We start from the raw sequence: 19,650 nt of genomic DNA, 5'->3' as shown, positions 1-19,650 counted from the left end.
GCCTCAGTCCTCTCAGGAGTCTCCTGCATTTAGCTCATTTCATCTCCCCTTTAGCTCTGACCTGCTTCCAGCATGTTGCAGCCACCACCGTGTTTCACCATTGCAATGGTGGGTTCAGGGACATTTGCTGTGTTTTAGCCCAAAAAGTAAAACATTGGGCTGAATACAAAAGCATATCAAGCTTCTCAAATTTGAAAGCCATGTATTGTATTTGATTTTCCGTCTCCTTACATTCAGTTAAAAGCACCCTGAAGTTTGTGAATATAATGAGACCTAATGCAAGCCCGTGTATTAATGTCTACTTGCTTTCACCACTGTTGTTTTGTTGCTTACTGTTGCAAGCTCAGCAACGTCGTTCAGTTCCTCCTTGTGTGACGTCACACAGCCTGAGGTTTATGGGAGCTGGGAGTGTTTGGAGGAATAATAAACACCCTCAGACATTCAGCCATAGCAGTTCTCTCTGGTGTCTGCTCGTCTGACCCAAACCCAGGTGTCTGTTAAGTGTCTATTAACACATGCTGCCCTGGGCGGCTCCTGTGTTTAACAAGAAGCAGTGAACTGAGGCGTCAGGCGCTGCACACAGACAAAGCGTTGACGATGAGGTTTATATGCTCCTCAAAGACCCGAGCAGCTCACTTCAGTTACGCCTCAGCCTGACACAAACGGCTGCAGCAGCTGGAAGCGAACGTACCTGAGGCTGGCTGAAATGTTGCCCTCACACACCTGGAAAACAGCAACACTTACGTGAGGATGCTGTTTTTGTCCACACACACAGTGTTCACCTGGATCCTGGACTTTCTCTTTAACAAACCCCAGAATGTCAAGTTGGGAAAGTACATTTCCTCCAGCCTCACTCTGAACACAGGGGTGTGTTCTTCACCCTGTCCTCTACTCTCTGTATGACTGCTCTCCTAACACAATCATAAAATCAGCTGACAACACAACCATTGTAGGACTAATTAAAGACAACAATGCCTATGGGGAGGAGGTTCAGCACCTGAAACATGGTGTGATAACAACAACCTGGACTTAAATACAAGATAATAGTTGACTTTAGGAGAATACAACTTTAATAAAACAAGTGGAAAGAGAGGAGAGGACAAGAAGAACCCCAACAGGTGACGGGGACGGCAGAGTGGGTGATTGGGACCACATGACCCCTCAGAAACATTTACACAAACTTCACCAGGAGGCCAAGTGGATCATAAATGACCCTTTGAACCTTTTTCCGTCCAGGAGAAGCTACAGACCCTCCAGGTTGTGTTTTTACCCACAACCAGTAAGGAGCAACAACAAGCGCTGGTCCTGAGCATTAACTGGGCTTTGTATTTGTATTTTCTGTGTACTTGTGTACTTTTGTACTTGTGTACTTTTGTGAGTGTCCTCAACAGTCTTTTCCTTCTTGTAATGTATCATGCTGCCATTAGAAGAGCCAAACTGTTATTTTATTTTTCTCTGGTTTGAATCAACATGATTCGAGCCAGAGAAATGACTCTTTGTGTTCCCCCTGAAAACAACACAAGTATTTCCAAAAGGCAGGGTTTTTTAATTAAAATGTGCACAAAAATGAGGTATTATTTACAGCTTTCTCAATAAACGTCTACTGTAAAAGTGCGTCATTAGAGCCATCAACCCATTCTAATAATTCCTGAGCAACTTTTTATTGTCTGTTTCAACAGGTATTTTGATGATTCACCTTTGGTGATAAGCTTGGAGGTTTTGCGTTTGGAAGGCCTTTTGCCATCACCCTCATCACTTACCTCTTGTGTCATGAGGGAGTTCCACAGGGCTCAGTTTTAGGCCCCTCCTCTTCACGCGACACCTGTTCCTACTTGGCAAATGTGGGATCCCTGTTCATTGTAAAGGGGCGGAGAGTTAATCTAATAACAGGCTGCATTTATATGAATGACATTTCCCCAGAATGTTTCTCAGCTTAGCAGGTAACAAGTAGCTTAGTGGAAGGGGAAAATGAATTCTGATGAAATTCCCGGTCGTCACTGTGACGTTGTGAAAATGTGTCAGTCGTGAAAGGTTTATGTGAATCACAAGACAAGTTTTCCCAGTTTCAAAAAGTTTTTGTTGTCATACCAGGTGAGGTAGCAGACAATATTTCTGTTTGCCGCTGTCTTGTCGACACGGGTGGAGTTTTATATTCAGGATGACACTGGACTATAGGGATGCTGCTCATTTATTTAGTGAGGAATAATGCATTTTAACCAGGCAGTAGAAGAATCTGTGAATCAGAACCCATGCTATGCTTAAAGCACCACCAAGTGTTTTTCTTTTTTGCAGCGAGCTGAAATACTCCAGCTGAACAATAAATCCTCTCTCCCCATTTTCCTCCTCCTTTCCTCCTGTTTTCAGTAATCTGTGCTGGGCGAGGGGGTGTGTTACGGTAAGCCTGGGCCCCTTTCCTTGACATTGGTTGTAAATTGATAACAGGACTTGTAGAGTTGAGTCAACAAGCAAAACAATCTGGGCTGGAGAGTGGAACCCAGCGCTGCTGCCCCGGGCTGCTGGGAAGCATGCAGCACGGAAATCCTGCCCACTGCAACCGTCCCTCACTGAAAGATGTTTGTGTTGTAGAGAAACAGAAAAGCTGAGACAAATGCCTAACACTGCAAAGATATTGGTGATTTATTAGCTGGAAATGGAAGGAAAGCGTAAAGTCACTGTAAGCAGTGTTAGCGGAGAGTTTGTTGACATGGGAAATGACAATGTATGTGAAGCATGGGGTGTTAAGAAAAGAAAAGGGTGGAGACAAGTGGGGAAAACATTAAATGAGTCACTTCAGTTTATGAACGCAGCCAGCGCAGCTTGTTTTCTACTCTTTTATTCTCTCACTCCACCTTTTCTTCACGTGTGGTTCACCTTCCCAGCGCTAAGCTCTTCTTGTCCCTGAAAGAATAAAATATAAATTCCTCAACAGACTGTCACTTTCTTCCATTGCCTCTAAATCCATGGGTTTACTTCATTCACAGCCTGAGCAGACCAATTTGCACAACTTTACAACGAGCTCCAGGCTGAAAAGCTGGCAAACACACAAAGACATAGCTTCTTCACATGGGGCCACCACGGCGATGAAGGAGCGTTTTGTTGGGACACTACAAGCCTCTGCATGTCTGCATGCATAAATGGAAATGTCGACACAAATATTTAGCACTCACATCACAGCGCTGATAAAAGCATCAGTGCAAAGTGCTTGGATCTAACCCGTCCATTTGTCTTTCTCTTCTCCCGAATGAATATTCAAACACATGCACAGCGAACAAATGAGGAGTTCAAAGTGGGTCACCAGATCTACGTACGCTGCTGTTTGCTACATGGCCTCACTTCCATAACCGAGTGAGCTTTTGCATAATGATTAATAGGTTAAAGAGGAAGTTTTACAGCTTTCACTTTGTAGACTTTACTCTATTTGCTCAAACGAGACAGCTGGGGGAATATGAGGCGGCTGCTTGTTTGCACTCAGACGGATGTTTAGCACTTCCAGAGAAAAGTGTTTGAAAAGCTTCTGGACACTTTCAGTTTTATATTTAATGCATGTTTGTTTGTACAAAGTCACAGGGAATAAAATACTGGACATTTCTATGAGTTTGAGTTAGTAAACAAAAAGCAAATCATTTGTGTTTATTAACAGCAGATCCACTGAAAGGCCACATAGTTGAGCCACAAGATAAGAGGCTTACAAAAGTATTCATATCTCATGACTTTTTCCTCAGTTTTGCTCATTGCAACCATGAACTTCAGTCTGGCTCCGTAGAGCATGTGACTAACGGCTGTCCTGTCAACAGATTCTCTCACCTGAGCGACTGATCTCGTCAGCTCCTCCAGAGTAACAGCTCAGGTACTTCTCTGATGTCGTCTGAAAGTAACTGGTTGGGTTTTACTTTGGGCTTTCAGAGTAAAGGTGCTGTATGGCACCCCACACTTTTTCAGATTGCTATTCATCAAAAAAAAAAATTGTGTATATTTCTACTTCAGCTTCACAATATTTTTTTATAAACCCAACACTACATTGATGTTTGTGGTTGTGGTGTAGCTAAATGCGATCTGGGGTATAAATATGGGTGCAAGTTTCTCTTGCATTTATTGAGTAGCAAATCAAATAAAACCTTTATTTCACAAAGTAAAGTTTTTTCTTTTTTTACGTAGATGAACACAGAGAAAACAAGAATATTATTCCCCACAGCTGGAACTGTTTCTCTGTATATCTTGTAGCAGATTTCGCGGCTGGCGACAGAAAAATAATGCAGCTTCCTCTTATCATCTCTACTTTAAAGTATATGATATCACTGCTCACCCTGAGGCAACGTTCACTGATACACCTCCTTTCTTTGAGCTGACAGGGTTGACAATGTCAGGCATGCTGGACTTGAATCACATATTCTTGCAGGGGTTTTTTTTCAACCTCTCTCCCTTTTTTTTCTTCTCTGGTTGTTTTCTGAATATTTCAGGAAATGTCAGTGCAGGGGCTGCAGTGGAGGGAGGGACTTCAGCAACTCCGCTTCAATGAAAAGCTTCTCTTTTGTGAAGCATGAATAAGGTACTTTAGAGTCTTAGCCAAGATAAGAAGCATGTCCAAAACTCTACATGCAAACCTCCATACGGCCAGGTTTTTGCAACAAATTTGCGTTTCATGCAGCTTAAATTAAAACAGAAACTCAGTGTTGATGAACAATGTTTATTCTCCGAGTTTTTAATTCCTTCACTTTATTCATTCAAATTCCTGCAGCTCACATCGTGAGAGACGCTTCTGCTTATCCATGGCGACCGTTCTTGAAGCTCTGAGGAGTTTGCATAGAAATGAGAGGTTCTTAATGAAAGGGACAACCTTGCTTGTTCCACTGCGCCAGAAAGTTTCCCCACGTGATTCCCCAGAGATCCCTCCCTCCCTCCCGGAACGCGCAGAAGGATCTCAAGGCGCACACATCTGCTGAGTGGAGCGAACGTCCAGTCCGACCTCAGCTCTGCCTTTAGGTGACTTTCCTGTGCGAAACCGGTTCTTTGAAGGACGACACATTTTTCGAGCTTGTCTGTTTGAACGCAAGCGAAGCAAACAGACTCCACGTCTTCTTCAAATGGGAATTACATGCGCGCGTAAAACTTTGGCACACTTTTTCGCTCGGTGAATTTCGGAGCCCCTTTCTTTCTAGAATCATGCCGGAGCGAATAAGTATTTCGGATTTTGTCGAGCTGACAAACGAGGATTTGTCTTCGCCCGGAACTTCCAGCTTCCAGTCCAAGATGAGCGACTGCAAGAACACCGTGTCAGCCGTGGAAGAGGTAGGAACAATGGTGCGGTGGGAGGCGGTTCACCTCCGTGTTGTCTGTTTACCTGCTCGGCTTTCTTAGCGGTGCCGCTGCAGGTAATGGGCCGAACACACTCACCTGTGGACGGATTTCTGAAACGCCTTCAACATTCATACCCACTTCAAATTTCTGATCGGTTTCATCTTCCATAAACGGGTCTAAAAACACCTAATAAGTTAGTGATCCATTCCAGAGGTAAAGCAGTGGCGTCACCAGGAGGGGGGCATTGGGGCATTTTAAATTTGCTGCTCCTCTTCGTCAGGTAGTCTTAAATGCATCATATTTTTATTTGTATGAATTTAAGAGAAAACAAATTTGAATAGAGAGGGACTTTTCTAAACTTGTTTTTTAATGTTTGTGTCATTTTAAGTAATAATGCCACTTAGAGATATTCCTCTATAAGTTTTTAAGGCCGATACCGATTACTTTGACATGAGTATATATCCGATCTCTGATATATGTTGTTGATTTTTTTGTCTTTTTGGATGAATTTTGAAGCCAATATTGCTTTTTCTTCCTCAGGTTGGATTATAAAAATAACACAATTATAATAGGATAAATAAAAATAAATCAATGTTTGATTAAAATAAGTGACAATAAATAAAAAATGATAAACACAGAATATAGAAAATATAACTAAATTAAATGTCGCAACAAATAAAAAAAAATGCATTAAATAAATACTGAATGTGGAAATTAATTAATTAAAAAAAATAATGAATGCATTTGAAGCCTTTACCTTTTTACTCTTTCATTTTTAAATCCATCCCAGTCATTTACTGCTGTCAGAAACACCTATATATATAGTTTTTCCTAATTATTATTGTAAATTTTAAACAAGCAAAGTAAAACAGAATGTTAGAATGAATTGGTCCACAGTCAAAGTCAACCACATCTTAATTTAACCTCTTCTGTTAGTTTACAGACAAATGTTATAACAACACAACAGAACAACTTTAAAACATTTTACTGTTGGGGTAGAGGCTGCTGGGTGCTGAGACCTGCCAGTCAGAACTTATTTGGAAATAACTCCATTCTTTATAGATCTGATCCTTCCATCCCTCTATTGTCTACATGTTTCTCCTGGGAGAGTCTGGAGGTGGGGGGTGGTGCTTGTCACCAGCAGTTGGAGGGTGAGAGGTGGGAGATATCTCCAACAGGCCGCAAGTCCATCACAGGGCAACATCCGGCAGACAGACACTCATACCCCAGGGCAATTACTGGGAGCAATTCACAGGAATGTTTTTGGACAGAGGCAAACAACTGGAAGACCCAGAGAGAACCTGCACATACATGGGGAGAACACACAAGGTCCATGCAGAAAGACCCAGGCAGGGATTTGAACCCAGGACCTTCTATGCTGCAAGGCAGCCATGCTGCTGTGCAGCATAGAAATGTCTTTTGCTAAGCAGAACAACTGAAAGTAAAATGTAAGATTAATAAAAAGGTTCCCCGGTTTTTTTTTTAAATTTTTTTTTTTTTTTTTAAACTTGCCAATAACATACATGACTCCATCATTTATTTGTACCTGCTAACATGCATCCTGCTTCTGCTGAGGATCTTTGCAGAAGAAGAGTCACACTCTGTCATGCTGTTTATCTTATAGTTTAACTTTGAAATATGAAGAAAAAACATGAAAATCAACATAAATTAGTTTTCTGTCACAAAAAAAAATAGTTTAATAGGCTCTATGACATGAGTGGAAACGACACGGGTTCATGTGTTCTGTCATCAAGACATGATATAGATGTTTGAGGGGTTGCATGAAAATCTGCTTACTGAATAATAATGCAGAAAACCATAAAACATGATACAATTAATAATAATTAGTCAGGCCACATTATCAGCTGCTTAGTAGACATGTTAATTTCCACTTTACTTTTTGTAGAAGGTTGAGGTTACTTTTGAGCACTTCTTTAATTTCCAAGTCAGTTCTTGTTTTTGTTGCTGTAAAGATTTCCAAACAGCTGAGTTTGTCTTTCTAGTAAGAAGGGAAAAGGTGGGGGAGCTTTCTTTCAGCCATCTGACTCAAATTATGCAGAAACATGTGGGGGAAGGGCAGTACCACATCTCAGACCAGTGTTTCCCCAACCCTGGCCCTGCAGGCTCACTGGCCTGCATGTTTTAGGTGTCTCCTTGCTTCAGCCCAAGTGATTTCAGTTGACAGGTGTTTGCTGAACTGCGTTCAGCTGAACTAGTCGTAATAAAGTAGGAAACACCTAAAGCATGCAGGGCTGTGTACCTTGAGGACCAGGGCTGGGAAACACTGCCTTGGACTACAATCAGAATATTTTACTGTTCTTCATTTACTGGATGAATCAAAAACTCTCACCGTTTTGTCCTTCTAAGCACTTTGATGCACTGTTTTAAGCTTAACAAATCTCAGACAAAGCTTTATGCTTTGATGACTAAATGAGGATAAACGTGTAAATCCTCAATTTATGTCAGATTTAAAACTGCTGTCTCTTACACAGAATATTTTTCCACTTTTGTGTGCCGAAAAGTTGTAAAAACATTTTATAAAATGGACAGATCAGACTCTAAAGATACAAATTTGATTTAAAAAGTTGTACATTTCGGAAACCGTATGAAGGAAAATCTTATTTTCAAATGCTAACTTTTACAAACTTTGCTATTTTTTAATAACAGTAACCAGGCCATGCTGTTCTGCTTTGTTATTGCCTCTGCCTGTTTCCCACTGTTTTTCCAATCTTACATTGTTGAGGAAAAATGGGCTGAATGTTGGTTCTCTGTAGCATCCAGTGTGGACTGACTTGCATCATCAGGACAGTAAAAGTTACATAAACTAATGTTGCCTTTCAGGAATGAACTGGACGTCCTCGATCGAGCAGGAATCAGACAAACACTGGCCACATGTCACAAAAAAGTGTCACCAGTTGACAGAGTGTTGAGCCTGTGGTTTTAATCATGCACGGCTGTGTTTGTCCTAGTTGGGAAGCATGGTGGTGAAGGCCAGTTTTTTGTTTTGTTTTGTTTTTTTTGTTTGAACTGCAGGGCTAGCTTCAGGCTTGTTTGAGGTCTCTGTGTGCAATTCTGTTTATTTGAAATGTCTCCTCCCCAAAATCCTCAGGCAAAGGAGGAAACGGAGAGAGAAGTTGCCATGAACCTTGCCAGAAAACAAATAATTCAAGTGTGCATACGCATGCACACACGCACACATACACACAAGCCCACCCTTTCTCATCTTATCACAAGACATTATAGATCATTGGGGATCTCATTAGTCACCCAGATTTTTTTTTGTTTTGTAAAAAGAGGATTTTTAATTTGTGTAGAAAATGAATTCATGTCAAGCAAAACTCCCTAAAATAATGCAAACAGTGCAGATATTCTAATAAGACTGAAGACATTTTTAAGGTTTTCCTTCGGAGTTCTTTAGAACCATAACAATGAAGCAAAGCTGGACTGAGAATCCACTTTTTTGCAGCTGTCTGATGCATTATGCTTGGGTTTAGGTTCCTTATTTTATGGACATGATCTATTGGAAAATGCATAACAGAAATAGCTCAGTGGGGAGAGTCATGCTGGAATCCAACATGTGTGCACGCAGACACACAGATGTAAGGGCAACACACTTTTTCTAACTGGATATGGGTATAATGTTTAGTCTGCCCAAGAAGCAGAAGCTTGATTGATGACGAGGGTGAATGTGTGGGCATGTTTGTGGTTTAGGGCACAGACACTATTTACACCTCCCCCCCCCACACACACACACACACACACAATCTGGCTGCTACTTATCTGTCCTGATTAGAGGCAAAGACTCAGGGAGATCATAGCAATAAAGAAAATATGTTTTTGTCCTATAAAGAGATTGAAAAGTTTCTCTTGGGATTAAACTTCTGGCATAGAGTTCTGTATGTAATGTAGGAAATACAGGATCACATGCCAGCTACACGCAGAGTAGCTCTCAAGCAGACTTTGTAGCTTTTAAAGTTTAATCACATGAGACGGGCAGAGCTCCTTATCTGTTGCACAAAGGACTGAATTTCTGGTCAGCTTGACTTTTCTGATGCATGGAAGGAAAGCAGAGATGCACCAGTTGTGCAAACAGAGACTGGAATTGACCCAATTTCCCTTGACAACTCATAGATTGAAATATATATAAAGCAATTTCAGGTCATTGACTTCAATTAAACTGAAATCTCCCACGATTTTTGATGCACTTTTAGTTTTAATAAAGTCAGATAAAGGTTAAGGATACACACTTTATGTTTATTAGGTTTTATTCATCTCCATCAGAACAGCCTTAAATCTATGAAGTGTGTCAAAAAATATCTCCAAACTTTTGCACTTCCACCAGTCTTAAAAGTTGATGCAGAACAAGATGGATCCATGTTTTTATGATGCGCCTGAGCGACGACGGAAAAGCTGACTAATTTTACCTGGAAACATTTTTCCTCCTTTCGTCTTTGTGTTGATAAGTCTTTGTGAATTGTTGCCTCAGTTTCCTTATTCTTAACTGGCAGAAATGACGACAGGCATGGTCGTCTGCTGCTGTAGCAGGTCTTCTTCATGGTGTTGTGCTCCCATGTGTACTAGATAAATAACATTCTGCAAAGTGAGAGGTTATTTGAGCTTTATCTGAGTCTCTGTATCGTCTTAAACCAGTCTGCTCTTCTCATCTCACAGCAGCAAGACTTTTGTTATCCTCCAAACTCTACTCCTTGAGTATTTTCTATTTGTCCAGACCATTCTCCAGAGAAATGGTTATTTGAAATCCATGTAAATCAACAGCTTATGAAATACTAGTCTGGCACAAACACCTATGTCATGTTTAGTCTCGCTTACGTTCCTGTCCTCTCTGTTCTGACGTTGAACTTCAGTATACCATCTTTCCCATGTCTGGAGAGATAAATGTGATCAGTTGCTGCCATGTGATTGAACAGATTCACCTTGTGAAGTTTCTGGTGACACTGCAACGTTTCTTGGTGTCCAGCTTATGAAGCGAAGTCAGCTCAAATGAGGCAGCAGCTTTCACTAAAACTCTTTCCATTCTCCGACTGTAGCTTTCCATAAATACACCCAACATTCGCCCTTTTTGATGAATAAATCAGGGAGAGTTCTTAACTACAAAGGGCAGGGCTGGGGAAACAACAACAACATGCAACAAGACATGGTCTCAGTCAAATATAAATTACTGTCTCCTTTGAGCTATTTGCGGTGCCTCCTGGGTGGAGCCTCAACACCAGCTTACTGCAACAAGTGGCCTGTGTGAGGAGAATAAACTAAATAAATAGCTTCAGTCCTCATGGTTTGAATAAGGTTTACTGCTCATTTAGAGTGGAGCCAGGTAGCAACCTGCCTCTGGTCTGCTTCCAAGTACAGCCTAAACCTGAAAAGCTGCAAGTGACACAACTGCACTTGCATCATCTGGGGCTGTGAATGGCAAGCCAAGACAGTTATCTGGATAAAACCCGTCTGCCTTAGTCACACACTGTGAGAAGATCAGGCAGACACGGTTTCTCAAATGTCTCTTTGAACAATGCTCAAATTATCTTCCCAATATGTAGATTAGTCAGACAGTTGTTTGAGTAAATGTTGTCTCTGTGTGTTCCAGTGTCTGGAGACGGACAACTCAACTCTGCACAGGATGAAGAAGACGATTAAAGCAATACACACGTCTGGACTCTGTAAGCGCCTAAGCAAAGCATCCGTCACCATGGAGGAGGGGTACCATGGTCGCAGCCGCTCTTTGTGGCAATGATAGGCTGCAGCAACCCAGCATCAGTTTTACACAAACAGCAGCAAAGAATCACATCGTGGAAATCTTAACACAGCTATCTGTGGGAAATAACACTTAGCAGTGTTATTGTTTATGATTCACATAATCTTAACCTAATTGTAGTGTTTCCAACTGTGAGACATAACCAAATATGTGACTTACTTGGATTTTCCCCTTACAGACTTTAAACTGGATTTGAACTTGATCCCCGAAGACTTGGGACTTGACTTTTATTTACACATCAAAGAGTTGATCCTTGTCTTAGACTTGGTCCTCAAAACATGCAACTTGTCCTGGAGTTGTCCCTGGAAGATATGCAACCCATTTTGGACCTGTCCTTCAAAGACATACGACTGGACTTTGATTTGTCCCTCATGGTGCTGGGATTCGACTTCGACTTCCCACACAAAGACTTGAAAGATGACTTTAACTTCCATCTCAAGGATTTTAGACTTGACAAACCCTCAAAAGTATAACTGAGTTTGGACTTGCCTCATATATTATTGACTTTGCCCCCGACACACTTAACATTTGTCTTGGAGTTTCCCCTTCAAGTCTTGAAAGTTGACTTGGGGATGGAAAAAATAACTCCTCAGCAACTTTGGTAACTTGTGGCTTCACAAGTGTGAATATTAGCAGTGGACAAGTTTGAAACTAAATCTAAAATAGTATTGTAAGAAGTTTCAGTCTTCATATAACACACTCTTTGTATGAGGAAGAAGATGTCATGAAATAACATATAATTTGGCATCATTTGCCAAATTGTTATGGAAAAATTAAAGGTTCTGATTTACGTATTTAGACGTAAGAGCACTAAAGCATTGCTTGACTATGGTACTCTTTCCAAAACAAGCTAAGCATGTCTACTTAGTAGCTTGTTTTGGGATAAATGTCAGCCTCTATTATTGCGAGATAAACAGCTCAGTGCTTTGGGAAGCCTCCACATATTTCATCTTACTGCGCCAGATGAGGATGTCAGGAAGCCAAAGTGGAACCGAGCTGTTTAGAGGACAGGGACAGATACCTGGTGTGCATTCTGATGATTGTTTTTATATTAATGTGTGGTTTAGAAGTGTCTGTGTGAAAGTAAATGGCAACAATCCGCTGCTCAGTTCAGTGACCTTGAAGTCCAGCAGCCCAGGTTGCTCTCCTACTGAGAGTGTGTCATGCAGACTGTCGTCAGCGTAATTCAGGAGAAATATGTCAGATGTGAGCACTTTCTCAAAAATGTTCAAAACAACTGAGTAACGCATTCAGAAAACCGTTTTCTCTGCTTAACATCCTGCTTCCTATTTCAATCATCCAATGTATTTTTGTTGCCAGAACCAGGCAGCTGCACTGAATTAGGCAACCCGATACAGTCAGCGGCTTTCCCGTATGTGCAGAGTAGAAGTCCATCATTACTTCCATCTTCTTCCTGTTTATCTTAGTAAGATCATATGGAGGAGTTCCGGTAATGTGATGATTGGAGGCCAATAGGAGGACTATTTATTACTTCTACATAAATAGGGTAAGTTGTGCAGCCTCCCCTCCCCCATGTGCAGGTCAGACGACCCCTTACCTCGTCACACATGCAATAACACGTTGTGAGGTACGCCTTCTTTTCATTCACATTGACTCTAAGTACACGTTTTCTCCCAGATTGCTGCGGTTTGTGACTCTGTGTGTGTTCTTGCAGACCAGTCAGTGTAGAGTTTCTCTAGTGGTATTTAACTTTTAAAGGTCGGCTGAAAAATCAGCCTCAGGCTTTTTGGTGATTCAGCTGTTTGCTTTCTGAGTTTCATGAATTTATTTATAAAATCAAAGTTTCTTGGCGTTTATGTTTGCCCTAATTTACCTATTTTATAATTCTCTATTGTTATGTTACGGTAAATGTTGACATCCTTTCTCTCTTTGGGTTAGTTAGAATAACTGTGAGGTGAAAGCCTGTTTCGCCCTAGCTGGGGTTTTTTTTGTCAGTTTTCACACTCTGTTTATAGAAATTACGTCAGCTGACAACGTCATGTCTCCTACTTCACTGAGTGCGGCAGGGAATGGAAACATGCTCCTGTTGCAAAATAAAAAGCCTTTATTTTCAGCAATAAAACTATAAATGATGGTTTTATAGAGAACGTACTTCATGAAAACATTTAACAAACTTTTAATACATTTTGCTGATGCAGAGCTTTGTGTTCTTGCTTTTAGAGGAGATTTAACTCAAAGATCTGTGGTGACTTTTTTTTTAAGTTGCTCCACCTTTTTGTTGACTTTTCAGTGAAATTGCTTGGACAGAATCAACAGTTTTAATTATTACTTTGAAATTTACACATGTGCGATATGGAACATGTGCAATGCAGGTGGAAAATGTTCCATGTCTCACAGTTGGAAACACGCTTGAGTTTGAACTGGGGAATGTCTGAAACAAAATGTTGGAGGAAGTCAGCCAGTAAGAATTAGAAATCCTCCCACTCAAAAACTCCCACTTGATGGTTCAGGGTAAATCCTGGAGGTACTTCCTCCCTACCAGATCTATAAAACTCAAGTAGAAAGCTTTTTCTTGTCTGTTTTCAACCAGCTTATGTGTCTGTTTGGTTAATTACTGCTACAAAACCCAGAAACTTCTCCACTAATAAAATAATATATATATTTTTTTTTAACAATTACTTTGTTTTCAATTAAACTTTTCTTTAAGATGAAACATTCTGACAGACAGCATGAGTCAAACAGGTGCTCATGTTGTTTTTCATCAAGTTATTTTAGCACCTTCTCAATCGGGAAATTTTAGATGTAAAGTATGAGCTTACAAAGCCTGCTAAGAAATAACTTAGTCTTATATTAAAACATGGAGCTGCAGCAGCATAAATAAAATGTCTCTTTCCTTTCTAGGCCTCTCTAACAAAATATCAAATTGATAAAAATGTAACATCTGTTTCGCTGAGTTGTTTTTCACATTGGACAAAAGAGACGAAGAGGATAATAACAGGATCATAAATGTCTCATGTAATTGTAAACAAACATTTGCCGATGACAAACCGATTTATGCTCATAAAGATTCAAGTCTTTAATCTGCCTAAGGTCATGACCTCTGGTAAAGAGCCGTATAAACCGCAGAAACATGGATCTTTAGTTGTCTGCTGCTCTAATCTATCCCACATGTTTGTCAAAGTCTGTCTGCCATCATCAAGTTTTCTGAACTTGTAGTGCAAGTCTGAGTAATTTGTTTTTCTTTGTCTGGATCAATATTCATGCTCTGCTTGTCTGTGTCTTGTTGTTGTTGTTGTTGTTGTTTTTTAGCACACGTGGAAAACAAAGAGCAGTACATTGAGGTGATGGAGAACTTGGGGAACAGCCACCTGAGTCAGGACAACAATGAAATCTCCACAGGCTTCCTGAACTTGGCCGTTTTCACCAGAGAGGTCACGTCCCTCTTCAAAAACCTGGTGAGGGGGAGAAAGTGCAAATGGGAACTTGAACTACAACGACAATAGAGGGTTTAAGAAAGAAGACAAAACAGAGATGAAAAGAAAGCTGTAACCTGAACACGCACGGTGTGAGAAGAAAGGGATTTTTATTAGCTGCACCTTTTGCCTGGGACGGTCCAGAACCCTCCCACTGATCTCTCTCTGTCCTTGTGGTGTTGGTAATTTATCCCAGGCCTCTGTGTGTGAGGCGTGAGTCAGCACCAGCACACACCAAACCCTCCCACCCCCCAAAATTGTGTCAGTCAGGGCTTCTCACTGGAGACGATGCCTAACAGATGTTAAAAGTGGATCTCAATGATTCAAATGAGTGATTTAAGGCATACATTGATCGTCTGTCACATGTTCACAGTGTTTTCTGTGTCAGATTAAACTTATGAACTTGCTTGCCTCAACTTCTGGAAACCACCCAAAGCTTTCCTCCTGGAGTTCAGGCCGCTGTGTCAACACAGCAAGGTTAGCCCTACAGTCAACTCACGAAAGTGGCTGGACATTATTTAACTTGGGGAAGAGCAGTTCACCAGAAAAGCAACACAAGAAGCCTGTGCATGGTTACCTGGAGGTTGTAGGTGTGTAGCTATTCTAAGAACCAAAAAAAAAACAAAACAACCCAAAAACGATTTGATTTACTTCCCTGACCGGAAACTGTGGCAGCTGTTCATGAGCAGTGGCTCTCCAAGTGTCCACACCCCTTACAAAACACCAGGTTTTTGTGAAATACAAGTGATTAAAAGTATCCTCCTTTAATATGACACATATGTTGTGTTGTTCAACTGTGTAGCAAACTTGATGTGAGAAAAAATATAAAAACTACAATGACCGATTTGCTACACCAACAGGATTTAGTCTTCTTGGGTAAAAGTCTTTCAGCCTACACCTTGCAAAATTTGTCCAAACGTGTTGGATGTAAAGTGGAACCGCTCTTTGGTTGAATTTAGACCTACTGTGATGTTGCACCCCTCATCTTAAGCTTTCTTGCAGAAGTTTGAAGGTTTTGGGTCTGTTGTGAATTTCATTCATGTTCTCCCCAAAATGCAACCCCAGATTATAATCATTTGTTGCAAAATTTCCCTTTGCAATAGTTTACCAAAAGATTCTACTTGGTTTCCTCAGACTTAATTCAACATTTAGATATTCCTTCATCTATTTTTTTACATCTTTCCATTAAGCAGATTTGATTGTTATTCAGCTGAGTTGTTCATATTAACCATGGAAAAATGCAGTTTCATTTTTGTCTCTGTAGTTTGTGACTGTAAAGTGTGCCCTGTTTGGTAACCTGTTTGTTGCATTGTGATTCATTCAGTGCTAAAATATTGTGAACCTCCTAAATCTGAATTTAATTACAACCCACTCTTTACCGTTACCAAACCCCAAACTACCATCACAGTTGCATCACACGGATCCTCACATCGTTCATCGGGTGACTCACCAGTTCAAAATGAGTGCACCTCATTTTCTCGTTCCCAGAAATGCAGGCCTATTGGGAAATATAGTACATATGCTGGGTGAATTTTTGAGCATGTATAAGGGTGTGTGTGTGTGTGTGTGTGTGTGTGTGTGTGTGTGCGCGCGCGATGATCCATGTTTCCTTTGGTGCCATGTGTGATGTTGTAAAGGAAACTTAAACTCTCTTTAGTCATTTGCTGTTTGATTTTATCTTTTAGGTCCAAAACCTCAACAACATCATGGCGTTTCCTCTGGAAAACGTGCTGAAGTCTGAACTCCGGGACAGCAGATTAGTGAGTATGAACAGAATGACAAAAAACACTTCAGCAAAAACAACTTCTATAGTTTTTAAATGGCATTAGCAGCTACCAAGACATGAAGATATTATTAAAGCTTTAAATTAATGGCAACCTTTATTAATGGATTTATTATACTTACTGTAGCTCTTTGAAAAATATTTTATGCTATCCAAAGTAATCCTTTCAGTCTCTAGTATGTGTTAAACAGCAACACATGAGGCCTTTTTATTAAAATGATCGCAAATACAAATGTTAAATTTATTAATCTAAAAAAATCTGTTTCACTTTTTTTACTGAAATAATTCATTAGTAATATTCTAATGAGTAATATATCTGTTTTTATTCTCAAAGAGTAAAAAACAGGATGCAGTTCTTTGGAAACAAATAATTAAATTCCTTTTAAAATATTGTATTGCCTAAATGCCATGACATGGCATTCCTTTAGAGGACACTTGGATCATTTGTAATAAAGGATCTGCACATCTATAATCAACATGAGAAAAGCTCGGCCCTCTCTGCTTGACTTAACATCAACAGCAGGGTTGACATGTTGATTATTATTTTTTGGATTAACTGATTAAATGGACAGCAAAAGGTGCAAAAGCCTGAGATTTTTGTTTTTGCAGAATTTGAACCAAGTGAAGCTAAAACTATTCCTTTTCAGGAGTTTTGGGTAAAACATATTTACAGACAAAGGTGTTTTTATCTTAAATTCAAAACGTATATATTCTTGTACAGTTTGGCTTAATTACAGCTCTGAGCATGTCGTTTTTTGTTCAGCAAATGGCATGTATCTGAGTCTGTTACTAAATTACTTCAAAAATTGATTCATCACAGTTAATCCGATTAATCATTTCAGCCCTAGTCTGCATCTTTTTCATCATACCAAAAATGTAAAATTGATGCTTTTAGGGTGAAATTCTTTTGAAGAAAATGGTGCATGAAATTATATTAAGAAAAAGCATCATTTTATGATGGCCAATAGAATCAGAATGAGCTTTATTGGCAAAGATTTTGTGCACAAACAAAACATTTTTCTTTGGTTCACTTGCACACAGAGATTAAGCTACAACTGTATAAACTTTACAGGAAATAAGATAACAGATAAAAACACCAATTCATACATAGATATATGACTATGTATACCCAATATGGGTGACCATTTATGAGGTTATTTATATATTATTTTCTTACATAAAGACAATAAATATTCTAATCTGCACAGATTATGTAAGCCTGAGTAAAGCCTGGCTCTGCCTCTGTTGCTTTCACGTGTCTTGCTCAGTATTTTTGTCCTCTTGATTCACCGTGCCAACAAGCCAGTGAGTAACCGCAGACGAATGCTTAGGTAAGCTCCCGTCCTGCCCTGTCTCTGAACAGCTGACTCCATGACTGGACTTTGTTTCTCTGTCACTGTGGCGGATGGCAAATTGCCACAGAAATCCTGTTCAGCAAGGCAGGTTGACGTAACAGAAGGAGTTACGTCTTGTTCTGAAACTATTCTACTCTCTTACAGGAGCTGAAGAAACACATGGAGAAGAGTTGGAAGGATTATGACATAAAATTGTAATTACACTCGTCTTTTTGCTCTCAGGCTGCAACATTCTTGATATTTACTCTGAGAAAAAACAGTTTGAATGAAAGACAAACTTTTTCAAACTTTGATCTGTCATATTGTGATTTGCTGTGCTTCATAGGAAAATGGAAGAAAAGCAATGCATATTTTATTATAAAGGTTTCTTTAATCTCCTATACTAAAAGAATGATAGTGTAACAGATTGCCTTCAAAATGTTGTAAAAATGTCAAAATTTGGAGGAGCTGCACACATTCAAAGCTCAGGTGGGAGAATCTGTTGACTGGACACTTACCAGATGCTCCAGTCAGAGCAGATAAGAGTTTGACCTTTTGGTCTAAATTCATTGAACGTATCCCCCACCGGTGGAGGCAGCATCATGCTTTGGGATGCTTTTCTACTCTAGGGACAGAGGAACTCGTCAAAGTTGAATATGAATAGAGTCACATGGAGGTCAAACCTGAGACTGGGGCTAAGCTTGACCTACTAGCAGGACAGAAACACAAACACACAGTCACAGGTTTAGATCAAGCAACGTTCATGTGTTAGAATGGGCTAGTTAAAGTCTAGACCTAAATCCAAGCAAAGATTAATGTTCACAGAAGCTGTACATCCTGTCTGAGGGAATTTGAGCTATTTTGCAAAGGAGAATGGAAACATTTCAGTTTCTGGGTCTGTAGAAAACCTGAAGTTTTAAACAGTCTGAATACAAATCCACTCCACAGCTCCTGGATTTTCATTTGCAATATAATAAAAACCATGTACCACTTTTTCCATTTTCACTACTCTGTCCTCAGTTATATAAAATCCCAGTGAAATATTGAAGTTGTGGGTTTAACTGGGGAAAATGTGACAAAGTTCAGTGACTATAAAACACATTTGAAAGCACAGAATAATATGTCGTCCGTTTGGTTATTTCCCATTACTTTGCAATAAAATAAAGCTTAATAAAGCGTGCAGCATCTGTGCTGTCGAATGTTTTCTGCTGATATAAACATGTTTTACCTTTTCTGGCTTTCCTCCAGCTTTTCAGATGACTTAGTTTAAAAAGAGCCACTCTTTTACACGATGACATGTCGTCTCTTCAGAAAATAGACTTTTAAACACGTGACGGTGGTGAATGATTAAGAATGATCCTCTATTTTTGTTGCCTCAAATTCTGCTTTCTTCTTCCCTTTTTTAGAGGGAAGTTGGAGAAGGAAAGAAGGGAGAAGACGCGGCAGCTGGGGGTGAACAGGAGAGACGGATCAGACGGAGGGGAGGACATGGAGAGGGAGAGGAGGATTTTCCAGCTGCAGATGTGTGAGGTGAGAGAAGGCAGGGATCAGGGCCAGTTCAAACATTAAAACCTGGACTCTTGCTTACCTGTGGTGGCTTTTATTTATTTTTACACTGGTGGTCCGCCTTGTGGGTTGCGTTTTCCATCTGGCATTGACATTTTCCTTTCTCAGGAGTTATGTGGTACTTTGTGTTGGCCCATCAGATAAACCCCCAACAATTCAGGTTTGTGGCTGCAAAGCAACAAAATGTGAAAAAGTTTGAGATGTGAACATTTTTCAAAGATGCTGTGGGGTACATGGCTATAAACGAACCAGCTGGTGTTTCCTGTCCGACATCCTGCTGGTTTTCTCTCAGCACTTAGAGCCTCATCGGAGGAAACAGTGGGCTGCCTGCTGCAAGGAACAATTCATTAAATAGCAGGGCCAAACAGAAAGCAAAAAAATAATAGTTAAATCTCAATATCTACTGATTTACTGTTTAGAAGCGACACTGCAGTGCAGCTTGCTGATATAAGAAGCAGGGTCATTGTAAAA

The 19,650-nt window shown here is 40.2% G+C and overlaps 1 protein-coding gene across 1 annotated transcript in view; it reads left to right on the top strand.

Moving 5' to 3' along the window:
- The first annotated feature begins 4,882 nt into the window (after positions 1-4,882).
- asap3 (ArfGAP with SH3 domain, ankyrin repeat and PH domain 3) overlaps positions 4,883-19,650 on the top strand; it is a 32,077-nt gene continuing 17,309 nt past the window's right edge. Inside the window, exons 1-6 of the mRNA XM_007561106.2 lie at positions 4,883-5,286; positions 10,895-10,967; positions 14,333-14,478; positions 16,182-16,256; positions 17,779-17,828; positions 19,020-19,143. Of these exons, the coding sequence (XP_007561168.1) occupies positions 5,161-5,286; positions 10,895-10,967; positions 14,333-14,478; positions 16,182-16,256; positions 17,779-17,828; positions 19,020-19,143 (594 nt within the window). The 5' untranslated portion in view covers positions 4,883-5,160. The remainder of the gene's footprint in view (positions 5,287-10,894; positions 10,968-14,332; positions 14,479-16,181; positions 16,257-17,778; positions 17,829-19,019; positions 19,144-19,650) is intronic.

The sequence above is a fragment of the Poecilia formosa genome, unplaced genomic scaffold (genome assembly GCF_000485575.1).
Source record: "Poecilia formosa unplaced genomic scaffold, Poecilia_formosa-5.1.2 Scaffold123, whole genome shotgun sequence".
Lineage (NCBI taxonomy): Eukaryota > Metazoa > Chordata > Actinopteri > Cyprinodontiformes > Poeciliidae > Poecilia > Poecilia formosa.
This window is presented reverse-complemented; position numbering and strand designations above follow the sequence as displayed.